The 26,720-nt window shown below is 45.8% G+C and overlaps 11 protein-coding genes across 11 annotated transcripts; 6 read left to right on the forward strand and 5 right to left on the reverse strand.

Annotated features, from left to right (window-relative positions):
• Positions 1-3,047: 3,047 nt before the first annotated feature.
• Positions 3,048-3,935, forward strand: TRUGW13939_02374 (uncharacterized protein; the record flags this gene model as incomplete). The annotated part of the gene is made up of 1 exon (XM_035485568.1): positions 3,048-3,935. The coding sequence occupies one exon, from the start codon at positions 3,048-3,050 to the stop codon at positions 3,933-3,935; it is 888 nt and encodes a 295-aa protein (XP_035341461.1).
• Positions 3,936-4,946: 1,011 nt separating this feature from the next.
• TRUGW13939_02375 (uncharacterized protein) lies at positions 4,947-6,536 on the forward strand (the record flags this gene model as incomplete). The annotated part of the gene is made up of 2 exons (XM_035485569.1): positions 4,947-5,365; positions 5,423-6,536. The coding sequence occupies 2 exons, from the start codon at positions 4,947-4,949 to the stop codon at positions 6,534-6,536; spliced, it is 1,533 nt and encodes a 510-aa protein (XP_035341462.1).
• A 413-nt stretch (positions 6,537-6,949) lies between these two features.
• On the forward strand, positions 6,950-8,649 carry TRUGW13939_02376 (uncharacterized protein; the record flags this gene model as incomplete). Its single annotated transcript, XM_035485570.1, has 2 exons — positions 6,950-6,972; positions 7,026-8,649. The coding sequence occupies 2 exons, from the start codon at positions 6,950-6,952 to the stop codon at positions 8,647-8,649; spliced, it is 1,647 nt and encodes a 548-aa protein (XP_035341463.1).
• A 963-nt stretch (positions 8,650-9,612) lies between these two features.
• TRUGW13939_02377 (uncharacterized protein) lies at positions 9,613-11,333 on the reverse strand (the record flags this gene model as incomplete). Its single annotated transcript, XM_035485571.1, has 5 exons — positions 9,613-10,056; positions 10,128-10,601; positions 10,666-10,744; positions 10,796-11,022; positions 11,091-11,333. The coding sequence occupies 5 exons, from the start codon at positions 11,331-11,333 to the stop codon at positions 9,613-9,615; spliced, it is 1,467 nt and encodes a 488-aa protein (XP_035341464.1).
• Positions 11,334-11,905: 572 nt separating this feature from the next.
• Positions 11,906-13,226, reverse strand: TRUGW13939_02378 (uncharacterized protein; the record flags this gene model as incomplete). Its single annotated transcript, XM_035485572.1, has 3 exons — positions 11,906-11,910; positions 12,006-12,283; positions 12,355-13,226. The coding sequence occupies 3 exons, from the start codon at positions 13,224-13,226 to the stop codon at positions 11,906-11,908; spliced, it is 1,155 nt and encodes a 384-aa protein (XP_035341465.1).
• Positions 13,227-13,927: 701 nt separating this feature from the next.
• TRUGW13939_02379 (uncharacterized protein) lies at positions 13,928-15,486 on the forward strand (the record flags this gene model as incomplete). The annotated part of the gene is made up of 3 exons (XM_035485573.1): positions 13,928-13,933; positions 13,991-14,128; positions 14,176-15,486. The coding sequence occupies 3 exons, from the start codon at positions 13,928-13,930 to the stop codon at positions 15,484-15,486; spliced, it is 1,455 nt and encodes a 484-aa protein (XP_035341466.1).
• Positions 15,487-15,588: 102 nt separating this feature from the next.
• Positions 15,589-17,911, reverse strand: TRUGW13939_02380 (uncharacterized protein; the record flags this gene model as incomplete). The annotated part of the gene is made up of 2 exons (XM_035485574.1): positions 15,589-17,046; positions 17,099-17,911. 2 exons carry the CDS (start codon positions 17,909-17,911, stop codon positions 15,589-15,591), a joined length of 2,271 nt encoding a protein of 756 aa, XP_035341467.1.
• Positions 17,912-18,837: 926 nt separating this feature from the next.
• Positions 18,838-20,133, reverse strand: TRUGW13939_02381 (uncharacterized protein; the record flags this gene model as incomplete). The annotated part of the gene is made up of 2 exons (XM_035485575.1): positions 18,838-19,513; positions 19,619-20,133. 2 exons carry the CDS (start codon positions 20,131-20,133, stop codon positions 18,838-18,840), a joined length of 1,191 nt encoding a protein of 396 aa, XP_035341468.1.
• Positions 20,134-20,995: 862 nt separating this feature from the next.
• On the forward strand, positions 20,996-22,691 carry TRUGW13939_02382 (uncharacterized protein; the record flags this gene model as incomplete). Its single annotated transcript, XM_035485576.1, has 5 exons — positions 20,996-21,028; positions 21,082-21,409; positions 21,470-21,970; positions 22,023-22,522; positions 22,578-22,691. 5 exons carry the CDS (start codon positions 20,996-20,998, stop codon positions 22,689-22,691), a joined length of 1,476 nt encoding a protein of 491 aa, XP_035341469.1.
• Positions 22,692-22,941: 250 nt separating this feature from the next.
• On the reverse strand, positions 22,942-24,084 carry TRUGW13939_02383 (uncharacterized protein; the record flags this gene model as incomplete). The annotated part of the gene is made up of 4 exons (XM_035485577.1): positions 22,942-23,078; positions 23,127-23,246; positions 23,299-23,479; positions 23,542-24,084. 4 exons carry the CDS (start codon positions 24,082-24,084, stop codon positions 22,942-22,944), a joined length of 981 nt encoding a protein of 326 aa, XP_035341470.1.
• Positions 24,085-24,521: 437 nt separating this feature from the next.
• Positions 24,522-26,207, forward strand: TRUGW13939_02384 (uncharacterized protein; the record flags this gene model as incomplete). Its single annotated transcript, XM_035485578.1, has 5 exons — positions 24,522-24,660; positions 24,718-24,999; positions 25,055-25,320; positions 25,380-25,501; positions 25,553-26,207. 5 exons carry the CDS (start codon positions 24,522-24,524, stop codon positions 26,205-26,207), a joined length of 1,464 nt encoding a protein of 487 aa, XP_035341471.1.
• Between the last annotated feature and the right edge of the window lie 513 nt (positions 26,208-26,720).

Consider the following 26,720-nt stretch of genomic DNA (forward strand, 5'->3'; position numbering starts at 1 on the left):
ACGCGAATCACCCTTATTTTCCCGCCTGGTCTCCTCCGAGATCTAACTCGGCCTTTGTCGATCTGAATGAGCGTGTATGAGCTGCCCCTTCGAACAATGCTGGGAAAAGGAAACTCTCAACAAAGCCGAGATAGTAGCCCATCAGTCGTTGAGGAACGGGTGCTCCATCAACTCCTGGGCCGTCTTACGCTCCTCGGGCAGCCATGCAAGCATTTGTGTGACAAAGGAAAAGAAAGCCTCCCTTTCCTTTGTTTCTAAAGATGGAACCGTGTCTTTTAGGTTTCGAGTCGGTATGAGGTTCTCGTGGAGGAATTTGCCTGCCCAACACGATCAGCGTGAATGCTCTATTCAAATTACAAACCAGATATACTATTTATAGCTTATCTTCGTCATCAAAGAACGGTCCGCCAAAGTAATCCCTATTATTTTTGTAGATCCCGCCTCTTTCGTCTGTGATGGCTAGAGCCTACTTAACCTGCGCTATAGAATTCGATATAACGAGCAACTTTTTGGGTGGTGGGCCAAGAAATGCTATTATCTCCGCAAGATGTGTCTTTGAATTATAATTTCTTTCTGTGTCTTGCATTTGAGTAAATAGCTTTGTGTTTTTAATAATATTCCAGATCTGTTATAGAATATGAATTAATAGATATATGTATACGTCGTATGTATGTCTTACCATAACTCCTAGATTCCATATGTCCGCACTAAACCTCTAATTGTAACCCAGAACGACTTCTTGTGCACGGTAATAGTTAGGCTGTATGGGACGGATGCCAAGTTGAATGGAGCTATCGTGTTTATCTTTACTAAGTAGAGTCGCTGCGCTAAAATTGGTTATTTGGGGGTATATATTGCCTAGTCTATTTGAATTAAGAGGCCTAAAGTCATTGTGACATCGATAGATACTTCGACCGGTGTTTGAGTCGGTTTTGCATTGCATAGACTGAGCTGTCTGTTCTGTAACGAATCGGGGAAGAATTCTTTCATTTTTAAAAGTTATGAGTATATTGTCAAGTTTTAAGTCTAGAGTCGTATCAGTTCATTATTCTTTAAGTAGGTATGTTTCTAATTTCTTGCCAGTGTGGACAATCCTGTATTCAGAGTGCAGGTAATCAAGACCAGCTAAGATAATAAGAATATACTCTTTCGTTATTGACAGAGGAAATCTATTGGTCTCAAATCGTTTTTGGTAAAGCCAGAGAGGCTTCTGTGTGGGATTGTAGGCTAAGTAGAGATGTTTTCCTATGGGACCTGTCACCTCAAAGCAATCAAGGTAATTGCGTATGACTGGATGACCATGGTGGGACTGGGTTTGCTGTCTAATGTGCTCTTCAATATCACGCTTATAATGGGAACTGTTAGGATTGTTGTTGTTTATGATTTTTAGGGCGACAAAGCGCTCGGTCTGCCATCGATATCTAAGCTATGTCAAAGTCAGCGGCGCGAACTGTAATCACACACTTATAGAAGAAGAGAGGGAGGAGGATGTATACCTTGCTACATCTCGTGCTAACCATACAGTTGAACCCGCCCCCCATCCGATCTTCACCAGCAATTGATAATTATTGGCGAGAATTTCTCCCGGTTTTGCTGGATAATAGTATTTGGGGTTATAACTAGGGCCGATCTCCTCATCTACAAGTTCGTGACGAGGGATGGAAGTTGCTGGGACTGATGGCGAGAGCTGGGCTGGTTTCGCGCGGAGGAAAGATATGCGCTTTATTGCACGGCTCATGGACTGCATTTCCTGGTGAGGAAAAAAATACCCCCTGCAGAGTTACGGCATCAATGGGCCGATGAAGCGAACAGTGAGGAGCTGGGTTGGTTATAAGTTACATCCCAATTGATGTAAAATAAATAAACAAAGAACATTGAATCATTGATGTCATGCAGTCTTGGCACGCGGTAATAGGCGGATCAACTCCACGCCTATCAGAAACATTGAAAGTAGAGATGTAAAAAAATATTAAACGAAGTATTTAATTTGGCTAGATACATGTATAAGAGACACAGGTAACTGTACAAGTGATTTGGGAGTGCTCTGGGTAGGTAGAAATTTCCAATATAGCGTAAAATCCTTTATTTCTCCCCTGAACTCAATGACGCATCAACAAAAGCAAACTCCAATTGAATGTAGATATCTCGTTCTGTGCGTACATATATGAACTTGTTAGCGATCAATGATTGGTTCAAACAAGAATAAATTCGCCCGGCCGGTTATTGTCTCGTGTTTGGGCTTCTTCGAGCACATTTGTCAATGTCGACGAATGGTTCTCGATCTTCATATACAACGCTAGTGAACTATTCAAGCTGGCTGGATAAACGGATTCTCCTCAGCGGTAACAATTCTTCTGTTTTGATTACCCGTAAACGATGATCTTTTGACGTGGATAGGGCCGAATTGTGTACAAAAGTGACAGTCGTACGCAAAGAATCCTTGGATCGTCAAGGAGTTCCTAGGCATGTCACGGACACGAGGTCACTAATTCAGATGACACGAGTGACGTCTAGATCTCGCGTCTAAGTTGACAAACTTGCCATGGACGGTGACTCAGAGTCAGTGAACTGGTGAAAACAAATGAGAGGTCAGGAAAGGATGAACCATGTATTATCTTGTACGTGAAAATGAAGACATGCCCACAGCTGTGCTTGAGACTGTTCCCATCTGAAGTTGCCCTTGAAAGGAAGAAGAATAAATCACAAGGTCAAGAACGGTTGTCAAGAGATAAATGCGGGTGTTGCGCGTGTTTGTTATTTCCCCTTTTTGTCACCGCCCAACCTCACTTTTCCCTCTCCCCCACAACAACCTCAGCCTCTTCCATTCACTGCAGTATGCGGTCATTTTTTCACATGCGTATCATCTCATGATTCTGATGAGACGAAAAGTCGTTTACTCGTATGATCACGTTACACTTTGACACCGCCTTACAACACTACCACATCGAAGAAGGAGAGAAGCCAGAAACGTACATCCAAGCAACATGTCGGGATTTGATCTATCATGCCTAGATGAGCAGTCTGCTCTCATAGCCCTCCAGGTACAAATGGACGACCTCGACGACTTAGACACAAGCAAAACACACAACACTCAACCTGACCAAACGTCAGATGCTGAGACGTCCCTTCACCTATACGCAAGAGAGCTCAAACGCCTGAAGAGTACTATTGGCGACAAAATCCTGGCACAGAGCATGGCCAATCATGCTCTTTTGGAAAATGCTGATGGTGAGGCCGAGATAAATTCGACTTGTTGCGGAAGGAAGAGACCGCGACCGTTCGCGCTGCAGTGTGAGGTGTGTAGCGAAGAGAAAGAATCCACCGAAGTCTTTCGTTTAAATTGCGATCACCTCTACTGTAATGAGTGTTTACAGAAACTCTTCGAAGGGTTAATGACAGACGAATCGCTTTTTCCTCCACGCTGCTGTCGAAAGACAATTGATATCGAGAACGCCGGAACGTTCTTGACTCCAGATATTATCAAGAGGTTCAACAACAGAAAAATTGAGATCGAGACACCCAATAGAATCTACTGCAGCTCGAACCTGTGCTCGTCGTTTATACACCCAGACAATATTACCGCTGATGTCGCTACTTGCCAGAAATGTGGAATCGTCACTTGTGCCATCTGCAAGACAGAGTCACATGCTGGTGACTGCCCCAACGACCCAGCCATTCAAAGTCTTCGGCACCTCTCTAGTGAAAAAGGATGGCAAAGCTGCTACAACTGTAACAGAATCATCGAACTGACTACAGGGTGCAATCACATTACGTATGACCCCCTAGCACTGGCCGATAAATCAAACATACTAACTTTGAAAAAAGTTGCTATTGCCGTGCTGAGTTTTGCTACCAGTGCGGCCATCAATGGCAGACATGTTCGTGCCCACTGTGGGAGGAAGAAAATCTCCTTCTCCGTGCTGCGGAAGTCGTAGACCAGAATGATGGCGGGAATATCGATCCCCAAGAGCGTGTCCAAAGAATCCTTGCAGCTATTGGCGTTTTACGACAGAACCCTCACTGTGAACACGAGGCGTGGGATCAGATCAATGGGCCCCAAAAATGTGATGAGTGCTCGTATCGAATGCCCAAGTTCACCTTTCAATGTCGAGAATGTGGAATCCAATTTTGCCAACGATGCAGGAGAAACAGACTCTAGCTCTGTCCGCCTTGAATCCATGACTCATCTGAACTACGTTGAATTGCATTTTAAAGAAGGGCAAATACTTTACACGTCTCATCTTTGTATGTTTGTTTTTTATTTAAAATGGAATGTCCACTATTCGTGGAACACAATGCTTTAAGAATGAGCGAACGGTATGCCTGGGGTACCGTATCGTCAATGCCATAGTCGTCAACGAGTCAGGTAAGAGTGGAAGCAATAATGAAATGGAAAATGCATGCGTATACAGTCAATCCAAGTATCATACGTCGGAAAATAGTAGCACAGAGCACACTTGTGCCACGGAGACTACAGCGAACTCGGAGAAATAGCAGCAAGCTCGGAGAAATACGCACAGACAAGACACCCACCGGGAAAACTCTCGTCCGGATAACGCGGTGACTCGACGATTATGGAGAGCTATTTCCAAGAAACCTTCTATCAACTTCAAAGGCCGTGTCTGATAGTCTAGTCCTAAGGTGCTTGGTGCATAGCGGCGGTGGAGCATTCGTCTCTCCCCCACGGGGTCCGGGGTGAGTGTTCCCCACTCAATATTGAATATACGGGTCTGGGATTTATGCACCCCCATGCTAAGATCTTTGACAGGCATGGTAGTTATCAACGTATCAGCTGGTGGTGTAACGAGTGGGGGTTGACTTAAAAGGACGGGTATTTCCTTCGGTGTGAGGCCTGTCCATCTGCCTGTCAACTCTTGACTGTTCGCCTGAGCATTAGTACTAGATACTCTTCCTAACTCTTATGGTTGAAGAGAGGACAAACAGCCATGTTCGGGTTCGATATAGATTTCGCTCGTCACCGGTGGGCAATCTTTTACTGCTCTGTTTCCGCCATCGGAGCTCTTGTTTTTGGATATGACAACACCTACTACAGCGGTATCCTGGGGATGCAACAGTTCAAGAACGATTTTGGCGACCATTATGTTAACGGTGAAAAGGCATTGGCCACCCAATTTACGTCGGTCACCACCTCGAGCATCTACATTGGTGATATGCTGGGCGCGTTGATATCAGGTCCTTTGAACGACCGCTTTGGCCGCAAAACGGTCCTATGGATTGCGTCGTTTTTCGTCTTAGCTGGGGGAATTACACAGGTTGCAGACACCAGTTACGAGGCTGTCATTATTGTCGGACGCATCTTGATTGGTCTAGGTGTCGGAAATTTCACAGTTACTTCTCTTCTCTAGTCAGTCACCCACTTTTTAATTCTGTTGTTTGACGAAAAGAATATTGACAATGTCAGTATGGGCGAAGTCGCACCTATCGAGATCAGAAGTCCGGCACTGTACATGTATCAGTTCCTTCAATCTTGTTCCCAGCTCGTTGCGTCTGGCGTGACCCAAGGTACCAACTCAATAAACTCGACACTTTCATATAAACTTCCTATGGGTGGTCTTGTTATATTACCTTTAGTTATGTTTATCATGCTCCCCTTCATTCCTGAAAGCCCAACATGGTATGTCTCTCGCGGGAAAAGAGACGAGGCGGAGAAGTCCCTTCGAAAAATCCACCAAAATGACACATCTTATGACCCATCAGCCGACTTGGCACTGCTCGAGCAAGCCAGAGAGTATGAAGAGGAGCAATTACGCGCATCGTCGTGGAAATCGCTCTTACTCGATTCGGTGGAACGGAAGAAACTCGTTTGGGCCGCCGGTGGCATGTATGCCCAGCAGATTTGTGGGATTATTTTCTTCTACAATTACGGCGTCGTTTTTGCCGAAGCACTAGGTGTCTCTCAGCCCTTTACCATAACATTGATCACGATGATCTTGCAGATTTTCGCCGTCGGTGCCTGTGTACTTACAGCCAATAAACTCAGCAGGAGGTCAAATCTTTTGGTGAGCACAGGAATGATCTTCCTTGGCTTTATCGTGATTGGAGGCATTGGGACACAAAAAGAGCTATCAACGGCGTCCAAGTACGTTGTTGTCGTTTTCTCATATGTCGTCATTTGTGCGTACAATTTCGGACAAGGTCCTCTCTCCTACGCGGTGACACGAGAGCTTTCTGTCGGCGTTAACCAGAACAAAATCATTTCTGTCTCGGTGGTCTCGTTGTACTTCTTCCTCTGGCTCATCTCCTTTACCGCGCCATATCTTTACGATAACGCGGGGCTTGGTCCAATGGTGGGGTTTGTCTACGCCGGAACGACGCTGACGTCTCTTGCTTGGGTCTGGTTTTGTGTCGGGGAAACACAAGGCCGGACGCAAATTGAGATCTCGCTGTTTTTCACCAACCACATCCCGGCACGCAAGTGGAAAACGCATGTCTTTCCTGAATTTCAGGCACTGAATAAGGAAAAGAACCAGTTTGAAGGAGAAAAACCGGATGTTCAGCACATGGAACAGACTTGAATCAAGTTTTATTTGGCAATCTCACATTTTATTAGGAGTATCTAGTATTAGATGTGGCCCGTTTTCTCTCGCTACTAGTAGTATTTAGGAAGTTTGCATACGGCAATGTGAATTATGTGAGCTTGGTTGATGTCAAAGGTTCCACTACTTACCGTATAGTGGCCCAGTATAGTAGTACCTTTTCCCACAGAGTTCAATTCTAAAGGGATAAAAATAAACATAATGTATCATATCCTGTTGATGCCTGAGGCAGAGAACTGCTGTTGACAAGTCCCCACTTATTACATAAAACTGACCAATAGGCAGCGTACCACAGACCCTAAAACTCAAAAGCTTAAATCGAAACTCGAATTTTTTCTTTCGGGTTGATTGTGGAGATGACAATAGCTTTTGCCTGAATAAAAAAATCCACAATGGCAAGCCCCATTTCCAAAGCGTGAGTTGTTTCCAGAAGTCAAGCTTATAATTGCGACTAAGTAATTTAAACAGCACCTTTGCGGGTGGCATTACAACCCTTCACATTGGGTCCAAGCAAGTCGTGTTCGATGTGCACTCTAGCCTGCTGAGCGAGCAATCCTCTTACTTCGCAGATGTCTTGAGTAAACAGCAGCACACAAATAGGGCGCCTATTGAGCTGTTGAATGAGAACCCCAATATCTTCCATCTCCTGGCGAACTGGCTTTACCACCAAAGGATAATCAATACCTCATCTCCCCGTTTAGAACCGGATTGGCAGGACCTGATCCATCTATGGCTTCTAGCGGACCGAGTCCAAATGCGGGGCTTGCAAAGAGATGTTATATCGTGTTTGCGGCAGAAAATCGAGCCGCAGAGTAGTAACAACAACAAGGCAGTGTGTCCGTTGGACATGATAGACTATGCTTATAAGCGTACAAGTCCGCATAGTCCACTGCGACGTGTTATTTCTGAAGTCTGGGTGGAGAATGCGAGACACGTGAAAGAGTTAGGCCGACTGGTCACTAAATTGCCAACTGGGTTCCTGGAGGATGTGTGTTTTGCCTTTGTGAAGAAAACGCAGGGGGCAGAACAGCATAATGATGAGGTGGAAAGTATTTCGAGGACAGAAGATGCAAATGAGCATGCAACGGAAAAGAATGGACAGTTTCGAGAGGAAGAAACCACGCCTGCACCACCGAGCCAACCTCCCACAGCAGTCGAGCTTAACCAGACGCAATATGAACTCCCTATGGAAACACTAGCTCCAGCAGCTCCAGTGGTGGAAACTTTTGAGCAGAGCAACGATCATCTATTCGAGCCCGACTCTGCCACTGTCGCTACTAGCTTCCAAGAAGAAGAGCCAGTACCTATTTACCGAGAAACGCCTCCGGATGACAACATATCAATAATTGACCCAACAACCCAGTCAGTTTCTTCAAAATCAAGCAAGAAAAAGAAAAAGAACAAGAACAATGGGACTCTTCGTGATATTGCAGGGCCAGACTCGTTCCCGCAGCAGGAAAACGGAACTCCAGACCGGTACATGAACGGCTTCAACGGCAATGGGCCGCACCATTTTCAAGCGAGTCAACAGCGGCAACCAGATTTTGATGACGATGAAGCCCGGATTCCTCAGCAATGGACCCTTCCGGTGCAGCCCATGAGTGATGTTGGTTCGTTGAGGAATGGCCAGGGTGCTTCAGGTGACTTTTCGTCCAAGAAAAATAACAAAAAGAAAAACAAACAACAACAGCATGTTCCAAACAACCAACAAGGCCCTCCTCCAACCGGACCACGAGCAGACAGGAACAGACAGAACGACTTCTCTCCGCGTACTCAGTCCCCTACTCCGTCATTCTCACATAGCCGTCATAACACCAATGGCAGCCAGTATCAGTACCAGCAGCGCCAACAGCACCAGAACCAACACCAGCATCAGCACCAGAACCAGCACCAGCACCAGCACCAGAACCAGCAGCCGCAGCCAAATAGCCGAAAAACCCGCGACAGAGACAACGGCCCGAGAGAGTCGAGAGAGTCGGTCTATCAAAAAGACAGAAGAAATCAAACGATGGGTTCCAGGCTTGATCCCGCTCTTCAGACATCACAGCCGATGCGAAATGGAAGATCGGACCAGAAACCTAGGAGAAGATGAGGCATTTGAAAGCAGTCAAAAGTCACCTGGTCCTCGGCCATTAATTTTGAAATTTACAGAAATGATTTGTTTATGTTTGTCTTTTTGGTTTGATGCTTTACGATTGTTTGCTGGCAAGCAACTCTAGTTTACATTTTGTATTTCGATATACAAAAGCTGCACTTTTAATACACGTACTTTCAACCTGTCAATACTCATACTACGTCCCCGCCATTGAGTAGGAGTCGGGATTATCCCCGGCGTCTCCCCGCGGAACCCGCAAGTAACGTTGCTATTTAGACTATCTTAGGGTTCCATCTGTACCGAGACGATGCCGACATGGCACCTGGAAGTGAACCTCTAAATAATGGATGTCTGTATGTATTCTGGGAGCGTTGTTTATAAAATTGTATTATCATTAACAGTCTTAGCGCCACGACACAACTACAATTAACCCCGACTATACTGAAGTAGAGGTGTATGAATAACATCGGAAACATTAACACAAATTTTGGATCGAGGTATATAAGATTTAACATATTGAAAATTCAAAGTTTTATCTGTGCTGTCGTGCCGAATCTATCGGTTTATCACTCGATGGCGAGTATAGCCTAACCCTTAGCTGATCAATTACAAGTCATTTAGATAATAGCCTTCGTGAATGATCACACCCAGAGTCGGTCATGCGTAAGAAGATAGGTCCATTGGGCCAAGTGTCACCTTTCACTGTGTAGATAGTTAAATAGAATGATGTGCACTTAAAATAGAGGATGAAAACTGGGCTGCTATTCTTGCACGCCCATTCTATTTCACACCAGATTACGAACTCATCAACAACAACTGTCGTCGACAAGGATAGAACCATCTATTTTTTGTGAACTATCCCTCTCGACAATTTAAACCTTATAACTATGATGTTCTACCTGTTGTGAAAGGTCCATGAGTGCCAGTAAGCTTTCATTTTCCAGTATATCGATGCTGTAACTAATATACATAACGAAAGTTGGGATTTTCGAGATCTGTGAGATCCTCAAATGCCAAATCATGGGATATTTCTCTAGACTGCTGGTTCTTGGTCCGATTCCTACGCACAAGAATGACTCTTGTCACGAGAACTAGGCAAACATAAACGGCGTATATGACAATATGTGCCAAAAAGCCATGTAGATACCTGGGGGCGTCAGAATTTTGGAAGATTTGCGGCGCAATCAGATTGCCAACAGCCCAGCCGATGAAGAGCATGGTCATGGTGAAGCCCTTTTTGGTTTGTCCGGCAATATTACGTGTGATCAGTGAAATTATCATGTTGCCCTCGGCGAGAAAAAATTGTGTGCAGTAAAAGGCGATAAGCATGCCCCCTGCGTTGGAGGCGGAGGGCGTGACCACGAGGATGACAATAGTGCCAACAATGGCTGGCACAGACCACAGCTATTAATTAAGTTAGTTTGTTCTATTTACATCTAGACTCATGCCTACAAGCCTGAATATTATCCACTTACAATCATAACAAAGCATGTTTGTCCGAATCTCTCGGACGCCCATGCGGACCCTACCATCACTGCAATCGTCCATGCTCCTTGGGCGATGTTGAGGAGATCCGTCTGCAGCATCGAGAACCCGAATTGTTGAATAATGAGGTTAGAAAATACCCCAAGACCGCCGATTACCAGGTTAGCGACAGCAATGAGCAGGACACAGCACCACACAAATGGATCTTTGATGGATTCAATAACCTGGTATTTCTTATAATTTTTGTTCTCAATACCGGTCTCATTGTGGCGGACGCGTTCAATCATCAAGGCTTTATCTTCCTCGCTGAAGCACTTGGCCGACATAGGACTGTCCGGCAGAAAGATACCAATGCAGACGGACCAGACGCAGGTTGCGACACCTAGAACTACATATAGGAGCTGCCAGTTTTTGATCGGTCCATTAGTGAAATGGGAGACACCAAAGGATAAAAGTCCTCCGACCTTAAGTTTGTCAGAAAAAGGTTTCGTCTTTTCTATGCTAACCAGCAAAAGACATGTGGCATACCATTAATTGCACTCCATACATGCAGTACCAAATCGAATTCAAGAGAGACTGCTCCTCTCTTCTATACCACATTGTAGTCCTAGGCAAGAGTCAATAAAAGCTTCTTCCAAATGAGAGAGTAATAACAAACAGTAGCATCATGGCCGGTTGAACGCAACTTTCGAAAAACCCCAACAGAAATCGGACCATCATCAGGGATGCAAACCGGGTTGAAGCGGCCGAGCATGTCACAACGGCTCCCCATATAAAGACGTTGACCGCAAGAGTCTTCGCCACGGGAAACTTTTGAAGGAGAACATTTTGAGGATATTCACCGACTAGGATGCCAATATATAGAATGGTTCCCAACCATGAATACTACAAGAAAATATGTTCAGTAAGCTGTGAAAGGAAGCGTGTTCCAGTGGGAAGGACGATTATCTTACTTGTTGTCCCACAAGGTGTGCGTCTTTCTTAATTCCCATAATGGAAGCATAATTGAGGATCCCCTTGTCCAGGGATTGGAAGAAGTAAGTGATCACCTGGAAAACAAGGATACGACGACTAATTTTCCAGAAGAGTTTTCTATCCGTGGATGCATCAATTACAATTCCTTGGTTGGTCGCGTAAGCATTTTCCTTTTCCGTCGCTTCGAGATGGATAGTCGCCAGGTTATTTTTCGAGGCCATGGTGTAATGAAACAGAGAAATTTGTTAAAATGATCATAATTCGCGATATTCGTAGAGAGTATTTGTAGCCCTAACCATAGCTACCACACGGAGAATCCCCTAATAAGGATCTATTCGACTCGACCATGGTCGCCGGAGAAAGGGCCGGCGATTCGTCCGTGCGAGCCATTTCACACGAAATGTTCCCGAGCCTAAACATTGAAGCTTTGTTGCAGTCCGTGGTATAGTCCGCGCAATCAATAGTGGCACGGTAATGAAGGGTCCGAATTAGAGCCATCGATATTAGGACGACAAAAATGCTAGATATGTTGACGGGATTGTACAAAAACGAAGGAAGGTGATATACTACTCGAATATATTTATATTGAAGACATCTGACAGAAAAACATTACATTCGGTAGTTTCAACATCTGTATAGTACCTCGGTGTTTGTAAATACATCAATTTTACCAGTTTCTGATCAAGTGAAAATTACATTAATCTTAAAGTCGGCGATAAAAACTCTGAAAGAGCTGGTACTGGGAATTACAATTCAGATTTCAGACCATCAAGTAATAAACCAAAACAGCGCATTACCCTTGTACACTCTAGAAATTGAAACCAATTAAATCGCCTAAAGTATACATTCGGAATGATGGAATGCTGACTAGGAAATCCGATATAGAAGCGTACCAAACCCGAGGCCATCAAAGCCACCGGAAGTAGAGCCATAGTTACCACCGCCGCCTTCAACACCATCAGTGGACTTGGTGTTAATGAAATCCCGATAAGTATCTGTCCATGAAGAGTTCAGGCCGTTCAATTGACCGTAATGTGCTGACAGTAACTCAAATCCTGGGCGGATGTCCCCCCGAGAATTATTGGAAATAACAGTCTGGTTGCCCTGGTAGCTATCGTAGGCTGTGTACGGCACGTCATAGCCGACGTTATACTTTGAAACGTACTCGGCCCTATGGGGGCTTAGTTAGTCAAAGATCTCTCGGAGATAAGAAAGAATAATCAAGCAGATTTCAGTACTCACGCGTTCAATATTTCATTTCCGTAAGTGGAAAACAGGTCGTTTCCTTGGTTGTATGCTTGCTGGGCAATGACCCCCAATAGCATTATATCCAGTGTAGCATGGCCCTGGTCACGTCCAGCTTCCTGGCCTTGTGTTAATAATTTACCGGAGCCATCTTCGGTGTAGTTGGCAATCGCAAATACGGGCAAAGCGCCATTTGACGGTCCCGTGAGCATGTACCGAACTGCATAATCATACATGGTCTGGTTATCGGTGAAGATACCAATTGCCATCAATGAAGCCAGATTGCATTGGTCCCAGTTGGCATAATAGTGATAGTCGTTTTGACCATTGTGGTTTTCCAGAAACAGTGTGTTCATAGAGGCAAAGACATTTGTCAACATCGTAGCAGTCGCAGTTTTGTTGCTATTATCCCATTTCGAGTAATCCCTCATGAGCTCGGCTGCATTGGCCATCTGGTATCCATACAGTCCTGAGGCCAGGAACTTATCGCTCGTGCCACTGATAGCCGTCAGAGTCGCCGCCCAGGAGCTCAAGATGTTGATAGAAGCCTCGGCGTAGACGGTATCGTTGGAGATCTTCCAGCGCACTGCCAGCTGGTAGGCGGCTGCGGCATCTTCAAATAGATGTTGATAATTTTCTGCGTCTACCCCGTTGTAACCACGGTACACAGTCTTTTGTGGCTTGGGCTGATAAGACGATTGTGCGTAAGAGCTCGCGGTTAATAGACCCCAAGTCGTGTTCCATGGCTTATCCCCATTTGCCACGTGGGTATTGATTCGTGCAAAATCTTCTGTAGTATGAAGGGCCCCAGGATGAGTAAAGGCTGCTACGGCTGAAATGAAAAAAAGGAAAGAAATTATGGAAGACATATTCATCCGCAGAGACTTCATATACTTGAATGGTTCGATTGGCATAAAATGTAAGCAAATAAATGTACTGCGAGTATCAATAATGCAATTGCGCCAAATAAAGTGATCTTGGGGACTTGCATTTTCGCCGACTATGCGGAACATTTATAGTTATCTTTCAATTTCACTGTAAAGCTATCTCGCTAAATTACGTGCAATATATTTAACCGAAAAGGTTGGGCTGACGCGGTCTATAGTAGTTTAATTAGAGATCGACGTTGCGCTATGCGTCAGATTGACAATAACAATTTCTGTCGTACCAAAGCGTGTGAGAACGAACCTTTTTTTTTTTTTTTTTTGGCGTTATGTCAATAAATATCCACCTGTAACCCTGGATAATGAAAAAGCCCTCCTGTATAACCCTTTCAACCCCATGGAATGCCCCGGAGGGGGTGGTGCTAGGGAAATGCCCACTACTTTGCCCGGCTGTGTGCAATTTGGCTGAACCATGCCATACCATGCATTGAATTCCGGTAGACAGCGTAAGGAAAATTTCCGGTACCTTTTCCGAGAGCGGATCGCGAGCCCTAAGTAATAAGCTGCGACGACGTCGAGATAGATATTGTTTTCTCTAAATACGTGGAATTGGGTCTATTTATCTATTTGCCAACACCTCGGTTGTGAAACGCCAAAATTTAAGCCTAGTAATAGTTTCAGACGCTATGAATGTGAGTCAAATCTCGTTGCCCGGATAGCAAGTAATACAAGCTGAGATATGGTCAAAGGAACCGCCTCAAAAGAAAATAAGGGCTGAACCAGAAAATACATCCTTGGAAAAAATTCCTCAGCTTGTCATCGATAGTCTCTATTCAGAGTCAGTGGCTGCGCGACTGTGGAATGTGGCTTGCAGGGCACTGGGAGAGGTAATTTGCTCCAATATACCGATTATTGTTGCTGACAGCAATCGCAGAGCGACCCGCCTACATTTTATCCTGAGTATACTGGCAAGGATGGTGCAACTTACGTATATCGGCACCTAAGCTTTTGGACTTCTGGTTTTTTTCCGGGCTCACTATACCTGTTGCTTGAGCGTCGGAAAAGGTATGGTCATAATGGCACGCAGCATTCGTATCCAAATTTACTGCAGCTCCACCATCTGTGTCAGTGGTGGTCCATAAACCTATACCAAAATGCAAGCGTAAAGTCTACTCACGATCTGGGCTTTATGATTGCACCTTGGGCAACAAAAGCCTGGGAGCTCTACAAGGACGAACAAGCATTCAGCAGTCTTGTCCTTGCAGCTCATTCTCTGGCGAGTCGGTTCTGCCCAAAGGTCCAATCTATTCGCAGCTGGGATACTTGTAAAACTGAAAAGTACGCTTTCCTCGACACCTCGACGGACTTCCTTGTCATAATCGACAACATGATAAATCTCGATATGCTCTTTTGGGTAGCTAAGCAGACTGGTAACCATAATCTTTATGATATTGCAGTAGCGCATGCCCGGACTACCCAAAAACAGCATATACGACCTGACAAAACCACGTTTCATGTCGTAAACTTCGATCCTGAGAAAGGCTATCCCAAAAAGAAATTTACAAACCAAGGCTACAGTGATTATAGTTGCTGGGCACGAGGCCAAGCATGGGGAATACTAGGATTTGCGCAAACCTTTCATTGGACCAAGGACAATTCTTTTTTACAAACGTCTCAAGATCTCGCAGACCTTTTTATCGAACGTCTACCTGCGGATGGTGTCCCGTACTGGGATTTGGACGCTCCCATCCCGCTTGAATCTCCCCGCGATACCTCAGCAGCCATGATCGCTGCCTGCGGTATGCTATTGATATTCAAAGCTCTCATGGCCAAAGGAAGGGATAATGAGGCGATGAAATATGTCAGAAGTGCAATGCGTATTGCTCGTGGGACATGTGAAAAGTTCATGAACCCTCCTACACTCAGGTTTACTGTCTCCCCACCTGGGCGGACCATTCAGGTGTACGAAGATGGACTTGCTTCTGAGTACCAGGAGAAGTTGGAACCTGGGTTGCTTACCCTCGATCATGGGATGGATGCTGCTGGCTTATTGTCGATTAAAAAAAATGGCGTAGTGCCTAAGGAAACACATGCCTCAGAAACAATACTTACTGGGGCTACTATAAACAATTACGAGTTTGCGCCTCGTAGATGGGCTAATCATGGGTTAGTCTATGCGGACTACTACTTTATGCTTCTGGGTAATATGTTGCTTGAACTTGGACTGGCCGATACAGGCCAATAAAATTTCTGACTCGATAAAATTGGTGTTACACAAAAGATAACCGCACAAAAGGGCGGTTATCAAATCCATGATCAGTGTTTTAGTTGACAGTAGATACATATACTATTGTGAGGCCGAGTACCAAAATTGTGAGACGGGCAGTGTTTCTACTGGTCCGGTGCCATAGAAAGGTTGCTCCTGCTCTTTTTCAAGTAACACTGGATCTAGTATATTCGACTCGGTCAAAGTCTGGTATTGGAGCTGCAAGGATACAGGGAGAGGAGGGTAGGCGAGGCTAAGTGAGTTACTCAACGAGTCGGTTGGGGATAATCCGCTATAAGTTAATCCTCCGTGGCCACCATCATGTTGAATTTGGTATAGAAAGTTAGGGCTAACGGCATTTTCTTGTCGATTTAAAATTTCCCGTGGACAATCAATGGATTTCCATGTCTCTGCGTTGCTATTATGTTCTCCAGAATTAACACCCGATTGAGAGTCTGAGTAGACCGTTTGCTGGATGTCGAGGCTACCACGGGCAGATGCGTGTTTCCTAGCATTGACCAGTCGTTTTGCAAATACAGATGCTAGATTTTCACGATCTAGGGTGTGAGGGCCACTCCACCGGCGAGATATCTCCCACAGGTTGGAAACGATTGTATCGAGTTGGTCGGGGATAGGAACTCTGGTGTATCTGGAATGGGCGAGCAGCACGCGTCCTGCAATGAATAAACAAAAAGAAAACTGCGGATTGGTGAGAATTGGCGAGTGGTGCAAAAAGTGATGACCAGTAGTTGCGATTTCGGTTGCGGCCTCAATGCATGTGTCCATGGAGACGTTTGAAGGAAGTCTAACCGGACTATTCTTCCAATGTGCCGGAGGGTAGGCGATGCTCTGATGCAGCAATATCACAGCCGTGTTGTGTGTGATGTGCGCAAGGGTGAGGTTTGGATCAACCACCCCATCATCATTGAGTACTGATGCGGTTCGCCACTTGGGAGGCAGGAATAGTTTCCACTGAACGAGCCGCAGATCAAGCTCTTTGAATCTCATCAACCAGATCTGAGCATTTTGCGCATCCTGAATGTCTAAAGCATGGTGAACGAAGAAGTTAATAATGAGCGTAAGAGACTCTGTGGCTTCGATGCAGTATGCGAATCCTCCAACCGCGTCTTGCTCCGAGTTATCTTTCATGTCCACAAGGGTCGCATTATTACTCCCCGGGAAACAGCTCTTGTCAGTTATGCCAAAAAATGGAGCGAGCACTTCATTCTCCTTTTCCCATAGAGCACCTTCACATGGGAGGCGACGTCGGACATCCGCACTGGTGAGACTGAGGTTCCATCCGGTGGAAACGCAACAAAATCGGTCCATCAAAAATACGGCCCAGAAGAGTCTTCGTCGCTCCTCAGCCTGCCACCAAGTCTTCGTGGGTTGCAAGAAAACCATACGCCTGATGAGATATTCACCTTTTCCCGTCGCTCTATTCTCTTGGAGCTCTTCGACACTAAGCTGGAGCTGTTCCACTGTCCTGGTCATGCTCCCTACAATCGACCATGCCGATGGACCTCGACCACTACCTATCTGTCTTTTGGTAAGAACTCAGTACTCATTACGGCATTTTCCTTCTACATACTGTATCAAAAGCGACGATCACTAAAGCCTGCAGGTTCTCGACTGAGAACGACTCCATGCTGTTGAGTATCACCTTCTGACGACTAGCAGCGGCCATCTGGACCCTTGCTTCATAGCTGTCGACATCCGCACAATCAACCAAGCGAGTACAAGTCGCCACAATGGCATGCAAGATTTGAGTAGCACTCTCCCAACCCTCAGGTGTTTGAATCTGTTGGCGGAATTTTTTTACATGTAAAATTGGAATCCAGTGGTGCACGTTGGCGAAGTAAAACTCGACCAGCTCATTCATTAATTCCTGAGGTGGAAGATCATGTTCACTCAATGCGTAGGTCGACGGTGTGGATTTCGATTGTGGATTGGGTTTTCGACGTTTAATTGGGTATGCATCTTGCTGAGAGCTTGCTTCGCCATCTTGTTCACCATAATGCCCTTGTAGGGGAGGAGACTCTTCGTCTTCTGGTGTCATTTGTAGAAATAAATCCTTTACCCGCTGACGATACTGGTCAAGGCTCGAGGTATTTGCACGACATTCTGCAGACGAGGGGTTCATAGAGTTCCACATCTTTTGCCATAGGAAGCCTTGGCCGATGAACATGCTCTCCAGTGTCTCGACACGGTGTTGCAATTGCTCAACAGCGCCAGCCCGCAGACCCGGTTTCAGACGGCCGTCGTCGTAGAGACAGTCCACATTGAAGCGCACGCACTGCGCGCATGGCTGTTCGCGATCGCATTTCGCCTTTTTTCGTCGACAGGACTGGCATGCTGGGATTTTATCCTTGCCATTTTCCGACTGATTTGATTCAGTTGCCATTGAGGGCGTCCAGCTGCAAGTGAAAGCTCAATGGAATCGAGCTTTTCATTCCAGCTCATGAGTACCTCTCTGCAGTGAGGCTTGCTTCTCATTTGCGGGGAAGGTCGACACCAGCGCCGAATCACTCATGAATAGTTACGGGCCAAATGCCGGAGAATCCCCGGCTTCCCCGCACTTATGTAGATATTAATTGAATAGGGGTGAACACTATTTGAAGTAATCGACCAATTCCCATGACATCGGAAACACTAATACTAATTTTAGATTGAGGTATATACGATTTAATGCATTGATACTTCAAAGTTAGAATGTTATGAACTTTGGCTCAGTTAATCGCAAACTAGGATATGTCAACTAATAATGTAGTCTAATCTAGACCTTAGTATTCTCCTCTAACTCGCCCCGTTGCGCTCCATTGTCGCTAAATGCCTCGCGAAATCGCCATATAAAGATATCCTTTGTCATTTTCTAAGTGTGAGATGCAGCCGGGCGTATATCCAACCGTCACTTGCTTGCAAACGAATAGGGTGCTTGTAAGACCGAACCAATAAAAGGCTTCCAAACAAACATATTTAAACTCTCTCCTGTTCCGGATGTCCGTACGTATTATTCTACTTCTCGTTTATCCGCATCACATGAAAATAACGAAAACATCGGATCCCCGAAAAACCACCCTTCCGGGAAGGGTTCAATGTTGCGGTTTCCCACTGCATTACGTTACTAGATAATTCTTGTCAGAAGAATCAATAACTCACAGCCAATGAATGTAGTAGTTAGCTAGTGTTAGCTCTCCCTATGGACCTCTAAAAAGTGTATCGCGGTTATACAATGATGAGAGTATTATATTCTATTGTGCTGTCTCACGGATAGCTGATTTTTGTGTTCCATATACAGTATACATCTTTTCATGTCATCCAATGGGCTACCTACTTTGAGTTGTCATGGCCTCTGTGGCTTTCGTCACCAGCATCCATCTCATGTGCCACCACTCCCAGGTCTGTGGCACTCATCTCATACTGAGGCACCGTCCCGATAAATTCATACCGAGCTGTATCCCCGGAAAGTTCAGCGGGAACTGCACTCGCACGGTAATACATGTCCGAAGGCTCAGTCAATTGCGGGGCTTGAGAAGGAGAAAGTTGTTTCTTAGCCCTCCGCCGATACCAAAACCATCCCAATCCTGCTGCGATAAAGACTACCACACACGGGACGACGATTGCGGTGGCAATTACTGTTGTTTTGTGATTATCACTTCCTGAAGATGTGCCTGTTGTAGTTGGTAGTGAAGTTGGTAGTGAAGTTGACGATAATGACGACGGCGATGGTGGTAGTGAAGAAGTGGCGGGGAGGTCGGTCGCTTGAAAATTGAGTTGGATCATAGTTGCAAGCATAGAAAGGGTTGTAACAGTAGATGTTAATGTCACGAGTGATGAGATGAGTGTTCCAGTACTCGAAAACGTGGTAAATGTGGGGAGAGTGAACTGCGTTATTGACGCTGAAGCACTATTCGTGGCATTTACGCAGGTAACCAGTGACTGAGTTGTCGTGGGTAGTACTTTTTGGCACCACTGACTAGAAACAAGGGTTTCACATTGGTATCCTCTAATCATTTTTGTACCAGTTAGACTAATCAAAGCCACTCTCCCCCAGCTCGTGCTGTGGGGTGGAAAAGGATAAAGGGGGAGAAAGAAAGCAAGCAAGTTCTACCTTGGACAACATCCTACCACTGTTTCATCAGCAGTTGCAGGGTAAACAAAGTCGAAACTTTGGAAAGGAGACAAGACAGATTTGATTCCATTAGCCCCCGCTTGTGCCGCACAGGCTGTTGTATATCCAGCAGGACATGCGATACCAGGGGAGTAGTAGCCTGTATATTGATAGCTCGTGGTTATAATCATCGAAGGGCCGGTTAACTGTCCGACGATGGTGGATTTTTCCACTGGGGGTAGACAGTTGTCATCCTGGGTGTAAGTAATATCCCCACTGACAGTTCCACAAGCCTGACCTATAACGGGATCATAGATTCCAGCAGTGTCATATGCCCAATACGCCTGACTGCACTGAGCGGGTGCAGTGAACGTCGTAGTTAATGGACCTAGAAGGAATGTTGGAGTTGATGCGGCGGTGATTATTGTTCGTGAAGTTGTAGGAATTGACGTAGTTCTTGCTGAGTGTGTTGTAGAGGACATGGGGACATCCGCCATAGTTGTCGTGCCAGACATTCTCTCATTATTTCTCTTTTCTCCCTTTAAATTCTGCGATCTTTCTCGTCTAATGATTGCTGCTCTTTTTGAAGATGGCAGTAGCACACTTGTCAATTTTTGACGCCCCCAGGTGGCCGTCTCTGCCGGCCTACGGTCTTGATTTTGGCCGAGTTGTATTCGAGGACTTTTGGCGAACGGCTCCGAAGGGAACGTCAGACTTTTATAACCACCACACCAAAAAGGAGATTGCGTTATCCGCTTGACAGGGATACTGCATCACATGATATGTAACCTACGGGGGTGTCAAAGCTAGTCCAGAGGTAGTTAGTATGATCGAGGGATGTTTCTCGTATATTTTCCTGTGAACGAGTGGTACTGTACTATTCTACTTTCTGCATAGTGTATTATAGCCGTCATTTGTGGTGCGAGGTTGCAAAGCAATTGATCAAGCCTAGTAAATAAACTAATACTAAAATAAATAACATTTGAAACCAAAATATTGAACTTCTAATAGCAGAGTAAGGACCTCTTTTGTGTAGTACACATGTAACCTTTGCTATGATTGACAATTAAATAAGGAAGTAATTGGCCAATTCCCATTTCAATTCCCTCCCACGAACTGGGTATGAGAAACCCATATCAAAAATAAAATAAAATCATTCTTGCTATAGGTAGTTTACAGCAATTATTTAGTGCTTTTATCAACTATCTTATCGGCGTTCCTGCAGGAACTGCCGAGCTGGCCCAATCGGAGCAACCCCGCATGGCTATTGTTTCCTCCCCGGCGCATCTCCGATCCAACATTGAACTTTTTCCTCTCCTGTTCGGTTCGTGGTGATTGATATTGTTGCCGTGCTGTCTCCCTCTTTGCACGCTCAAAATGGGCCTCTCCCCCTCTGTCTTTCGTATCTTGGTAAGAGCCTTGACGCCTGCAATTGAGAACGCACTGTTGATCCCTTCCTCCAGGTCGTCGGCTTCGTTGCGCTCGGCAGCACAACCTATGGCTACAGCTCCAGCATCATCGCAACCACCCTCGGCCAGCCGTCTTTTCTGTCCTATTTCGAGCTCGACTCCCGATCCAATGCGACCCAGCTAGAAGGCGCCATCAATGGCCTGTTTCAGGCTGGTGGTCTCGTCGGATGCCTGTCATGCATTGGCACGGCAGATTGGCTTGGTCGCAAACAGTCCATTCTGATCGCGTCGCTGGTGACCATCGTTGGTGGAGCGCTGCAGGCTGGTAGCGTACATATTGCCATGTATCTGGTCTTCCGCTTCGTCACCGGGATTGGTGTTGGTGAATATCTGTTTTCTTCTCTTCGAGCTATGGGCTCAAGCTGATCGTCTTTGCCTCCAGGCGCTCTCGTCGCGTTGGTGCCGTTATACCAGTCGGAAATTTCGCCGCCAAAGATCCGTGGTTTTCTCGTTGGAATACACGGCGTGATGCTCTGTATCGGATATGCTCTCGCTAGCTGGGTCGGCCTAGGATTTTATTTTGTCAACGCCTCAGGATCGCAGTGGCGTCTTCCTCTGGCTATACAGTGTCTCCCGCCGCTCATTCTAGCGTCCGGAATTTTTATGCTTCCTGAATCGCCGCGGTGGCTAATCGACAACGATCGTACCGAGGATGCACTGAAGGCCTTTGAATCCATTCATGCCGAATCTGACCAGTCCATCGCGAATGATCACGGTGCTGTTGTGGCCGAGTTCAACCTTCTCCAAGCTTTGATCGTACATGAGAGAGAAGAGAAGCACACCTTTTCCGATATGTTCAGATATCCCGCCATGCGTAAGAGATGCTTGATTGGGTTTTTCGTTCTCTTCGCTTGCCAAGGAACCGCCACTTTGGTTATCAATAGTAAGCTCGTCTTTGATGTTTTAACCAAGGTCTATTCTAATCTAGCTTGCAGATTATGGCCCTTCTCTTTACGCATCTCTGGGCTTTGAACCCGTCTCTCAACTGGTTATCCAAGGCGGCTGGATCACAGTGTGCCCCATAGGTAACCTGGTCAACTCACTCATCGTCGACAAAGTTGGCCGCACCCGTTTGCTGATGGCAGGCTTTGTCGGGACTGTTTCCGCGCTTGTCGGAGAGTGCATCACTTTGAGCATCTATCAAAGATCGGGCTCTCGCTCTGCAGCTAGCGCCGCCGTGTTTTTCCTCTTCTTCCATATTGCCTGTTTTTCCGTCACCTGCGATGCGACTTCATACATATACGCGTCGGAGATATTTCCGACACCGGTGCGTGCCAAGGGGCTTGCTATTTCCGTTTCAGGGCTTTTCGTCGCTACAATTATATTTTTGCAGTGTGCGCCAACGGCTTTTGCGGAGATTGGGTGGAAGTATTACACTGTATTCATTTCGTGCACGGTGGTGAGCTTTTTTATTGTTTGGTTTTGTTGCCCCGAGGTATGTATTATTATTTTCCTTATCCTTTTATTCGCTTGATTAACATGGATTGTAGACTAGTCAACGTTCTCTTGAGAGTATCCCCGAGCTGTTTGGGGACTCTGTCGAACCGGCAAACATCAAACATGTCGTCGAGGTCGATGAAGTTTCTGCTTCTGGCAAGAAATAGTCATCACATATGACGCGGCCATCCTACTTACTGAATCTAGGCGCCGAGGGAGGCATATAAAGAGGAAGATAGGTGGATGTTATATGTACTAGGGATGTAAATAAATCTAACAAGTAATTGTAATTCAGAAACATCTGTACGCATTGACGCAAATACCAGTGATACATACATGTAGTTTATATTTGGTAACAATGGTGTTTTAAACTAGTTGGAATGTACTAGCTGTATTTCAATCCCACAAGTAGGCCAATTAGTATTCAAACTTCTCGCCCAAAATCTCCTCGCTCAGCTTCCAAAGCTTCTCTGCTTCCACCTCATCTCTCCCCCAACTACCAACCTCCTCGGGGAGGAGCACTCGACTATTGTCAAGATAAGCCCCATTATCATCTGCATAAAGTTAGAAACTTGCATCCTCTGGTATAAATATTTTCTAACCTTTTAGAGAAATAGAGTCGTGGAACGAGGCAAAAACGTGGGTAGCAACCCCTTGCTCAAGTGTCTTGTAGTTGAATCCGCCCCAGAATTCCCGATGTCCTTGCTGACGATCGATTTCCTCTATTTCCAACATCATCAGTACTGTCTTAATTCCCTATTTGAGTAGACTTACGAAGATCACCGAAATCCGTTTGCGACAAGGAGCTTGCAAGATTTGTTGAAATTGTGCCCGGGTGAAGACTCAAGGATATGATTCCTCTTTTGCCAAGTTTAGATGCCAGAGATTTGGAGAATAGCATATTGGCAGTCTTGGTTTGCCCATAGGCGATCCACGGATTGTAAACTTTCCCGTTCTGCGTAACCAACTGTCAGAAGCAAAGCTATAATCTAACGCCGTGGTAATAATCAAACATACGTCAAAATTCCAATCATTGAACCTTATAGGCGACAACCGATATCCATTGCTGGAAACGTTCACTATGCGCGAGACTTGCTTCCTATCGGTGGAACTGGCTATTTTATTCACTATCAGATTCGTGAACAAGAAATGCCCGATGTGATTAGTAGCGAACTGGCTCTCAATGCCATCCTCGGTCAGTTCGAAAGGAGGTGCCATGATCCCCGAATTGTTCACCAGCACATCGATGTGCTCCTGATACCCATTCACGTCTCGGGCTGCTTCTCTGACTTGCCGCTGGGAGCTAAGATCGAGCTTCAAGATGCGAGTCGACACGGTAGGCGCCACAGCATAGATGTCTTCTGCTGTTTTTTCTATCTTTCCGACATTTCTACCGGCAAGAATTAGCAGTCGAGGTGCGTGTTCCGCGATGGTCAGTGCCAACACAGCGCCGAGGCCGCCGGGTGACACGCCTGTGATGAGAACAACCTTGTCCTTGATCGACGCGGCACAATCGGTAGCGACCTCGGCGCCTGTAGTTTCGAACTGGTATTTGGCCATTGTTCACTGGATTTCAAAGTCAAGTCAAGAGAGTATGAAAGTTTCCGTTTGTCTGGTATTAACGAATGGTTAAAATGAAGAGCTCAGTGCAGTATTTATACCCGAGATTTCTTCATATCCATGGATTAATAATGAGCATCGCCTCATCGTAAACACGATCACCTGCCTCCACGTACTACTTTAACAATATCTTGACGAGACGATCATTTCCTGTTTGGGCCGAATTTATACCACACCCCTTTCCTAATACGGCTAGACTAGTATATGGGGCTGTTAGTGTCGCCGGAGTTAAAGATTAAAGTACGACGTTCACACGACGTTCTCTTCGATCAGATTCCAATTTTTTTTGTCGGATTGCCAAAAACAGCCTTTTTTTCCAGACACTGTTTTCCTATTTTGGCATTTCTCATCTATTCATTCAGCTTGCTGCCCTACTCATGAATCAACCCCCGAGCGAAGTCATCTTCTCGCTTGCCCCGCTAGCCGGGGATAAGAGCAGCGAATCGTGCGTGTTTCAATATGACCACGGGGCGATCAAATTGAGAGCCCCGAAAAAAAGAGGTAGACCAAGAGGATGTATGACATGGTTCGAGTGTGTCCAAACTGTGCCGTTCTGAGCTGACTATAATACAGCAACCAAGAAAACGCAGAGTAGCAGTAGCAGCAATGAGAGTGGCGACATCCAAAGTGACTACGACTTTGTCAATGTCACGACTGAGCAAAAGCACGTCGACCAAGATGCGCGCGTGAAAATTAGGAAACGCGTCATGGTAAACCATATGCGTCTCAAGCGTGTGGAACGGCAGAAACATAACGAGCACTCTCGCTTGCCTGTGACTCGGATGAACAGCTTCGACCCCTTTGATGTATCCCCATTTCATCTCGAGCCGTATATGCATGATCTTCTGAAATTCTGTCCGTTATGGTCCCCACCATTGACCTCCAATATTTAATCACTAACGCAATGAAGATATAACAACGGGCTGGAAATCGTTTTATTCCATTGAAAAATACGCCGATTTCAACCCTACGGCCGACTACTGGCTACCGATGGCGTTTCAAGACGGCGCTTTTCTACACACATTACTAGGCTGCGCAGACTCTCGGGGCCCAAACCGGCCGAGATCAATCAGACATTTGAATGCAGCCATCTCGATAGTCAACCGACGGATTACCAATATCCGGTCCGTGACAGACGAGACGCTTCTCGTAGTTGCCACGGTTGCGATAATCGAGGTATGTCTGTATAATCCAGTAACCCATTTTTGTGTTTGGTTTGTCTCTAACGGGGGTAGAAATCACGCGGTGCTCATGATCGTTGGCAGGCACATATGGAGGGACTCCGTAACCTAGTTAACCTACGTGGTGGTCTCACCTGTTTAGAATCGAAGCCTCTGCTCATGGGAAAATTATACCGGTGAGCTATGAACTGCAAGTACTATAAATTGACTTACTCATCTATCAATAGAGCCGATCTCTGCGGATCCATCGACGCAGTCCAAACCCCGTACTTCTCCGGTCGTTACATCCCCGTTCCTTCTGCAACCACCAACACCGGGGTCCATACCAAGGGCTTTCAACGCCTTGAAAAAAATATCACCCTCGATGAGACACTGAAGTACTGTATAAATTCGCTTGCAGATGCGGTGCAATCCATGAAACGTCTAAAGAGCAAGAAGGGTGGCTGCGCGGAGGCTGCCCAGATCCGGTTTTGGTTTACAGCGACTCAATACACGCTCCTCTCAGTTGATTACCAGAATAGTCAAACCTCCCTTCAGATTTGTGGACTAGCTTTGATTCTCTTTTCGACATGTCTGACTAGCGAACAAAATACGCAGCTGCCCGTGTGCGACATGCTTATTGCGAAACTACAGGGTCTTTGGGAAGAAGGAAGCTTCCGTCCACTGGGGGCTGATTTCACATTATGGACTATATTCTTGGCGTTTTGTACCGTGTCTGATGATCGGCTTAGAGAGTGGTGTCTTTCAGCCTTGCGGACAACTGCTAATGATATGGGGGTTCGTTCTTGGGAAGAGATTTCACAGGTCTTGGAGACATTCTTGTGGGATTCCGACTTGTTTGACTATAAGTATCTGGACATCTGGAATGATACGCGGGGTTAAAGGAAGTTCTACCGTTGTTAATTCCACTATCTTAAACCATTCTCAGCACCGGCTTGATTTCATTCTTTGAACGAGATATAGGGTGCAGGTTGGCCATTTCATAACGACCAGGCCTTCAAAAACCGAACAAAACCTTATTGCTACGTTTTATTCGACCTATTTTGTTGGCTAGGATCTTGGTTATCCAGACGATTTATCCATGGATGTGATCCCGGGGGTGATATGGCTAACAAACCACACACTTGCTCGCCAAAACAACACAGCTACACTTTTTGATTCAGGTAGCTATTACGATTGTGCCACTCATCATATCTATGTGATTCCCGCCGTCACCCTATTCCAGGGAAATTGCGCGAGAGAATTTTAAACCATCAGTCATTACCCGACAATCAGGATTAAGTGTTTAGAGATTGTCAAACCTATGAAGATCGGTGACAGCCTTTTGAGGCTGCCGAACGTCAATTAAACCATTTGGCAAGAGAAGGAGGCCATTCTTGCAATTGGGCCGGGAAC

The sequence above is a fragment of the Talaromyces rugulosus genome, chromosome I (assembly GCF_013368755.1).
Source record: "Talaromyces rugulosus chromosome I, complete sequence".
In the NCBI taxonomy this organism is placed as follows: domain Eukaryota; kingdom Fungi; phylum Ascomycota; class Eurotiomycetes; order Eurotiales; family Trichocomaceae; genus Talaromyces; species Talaromyces rugulosus.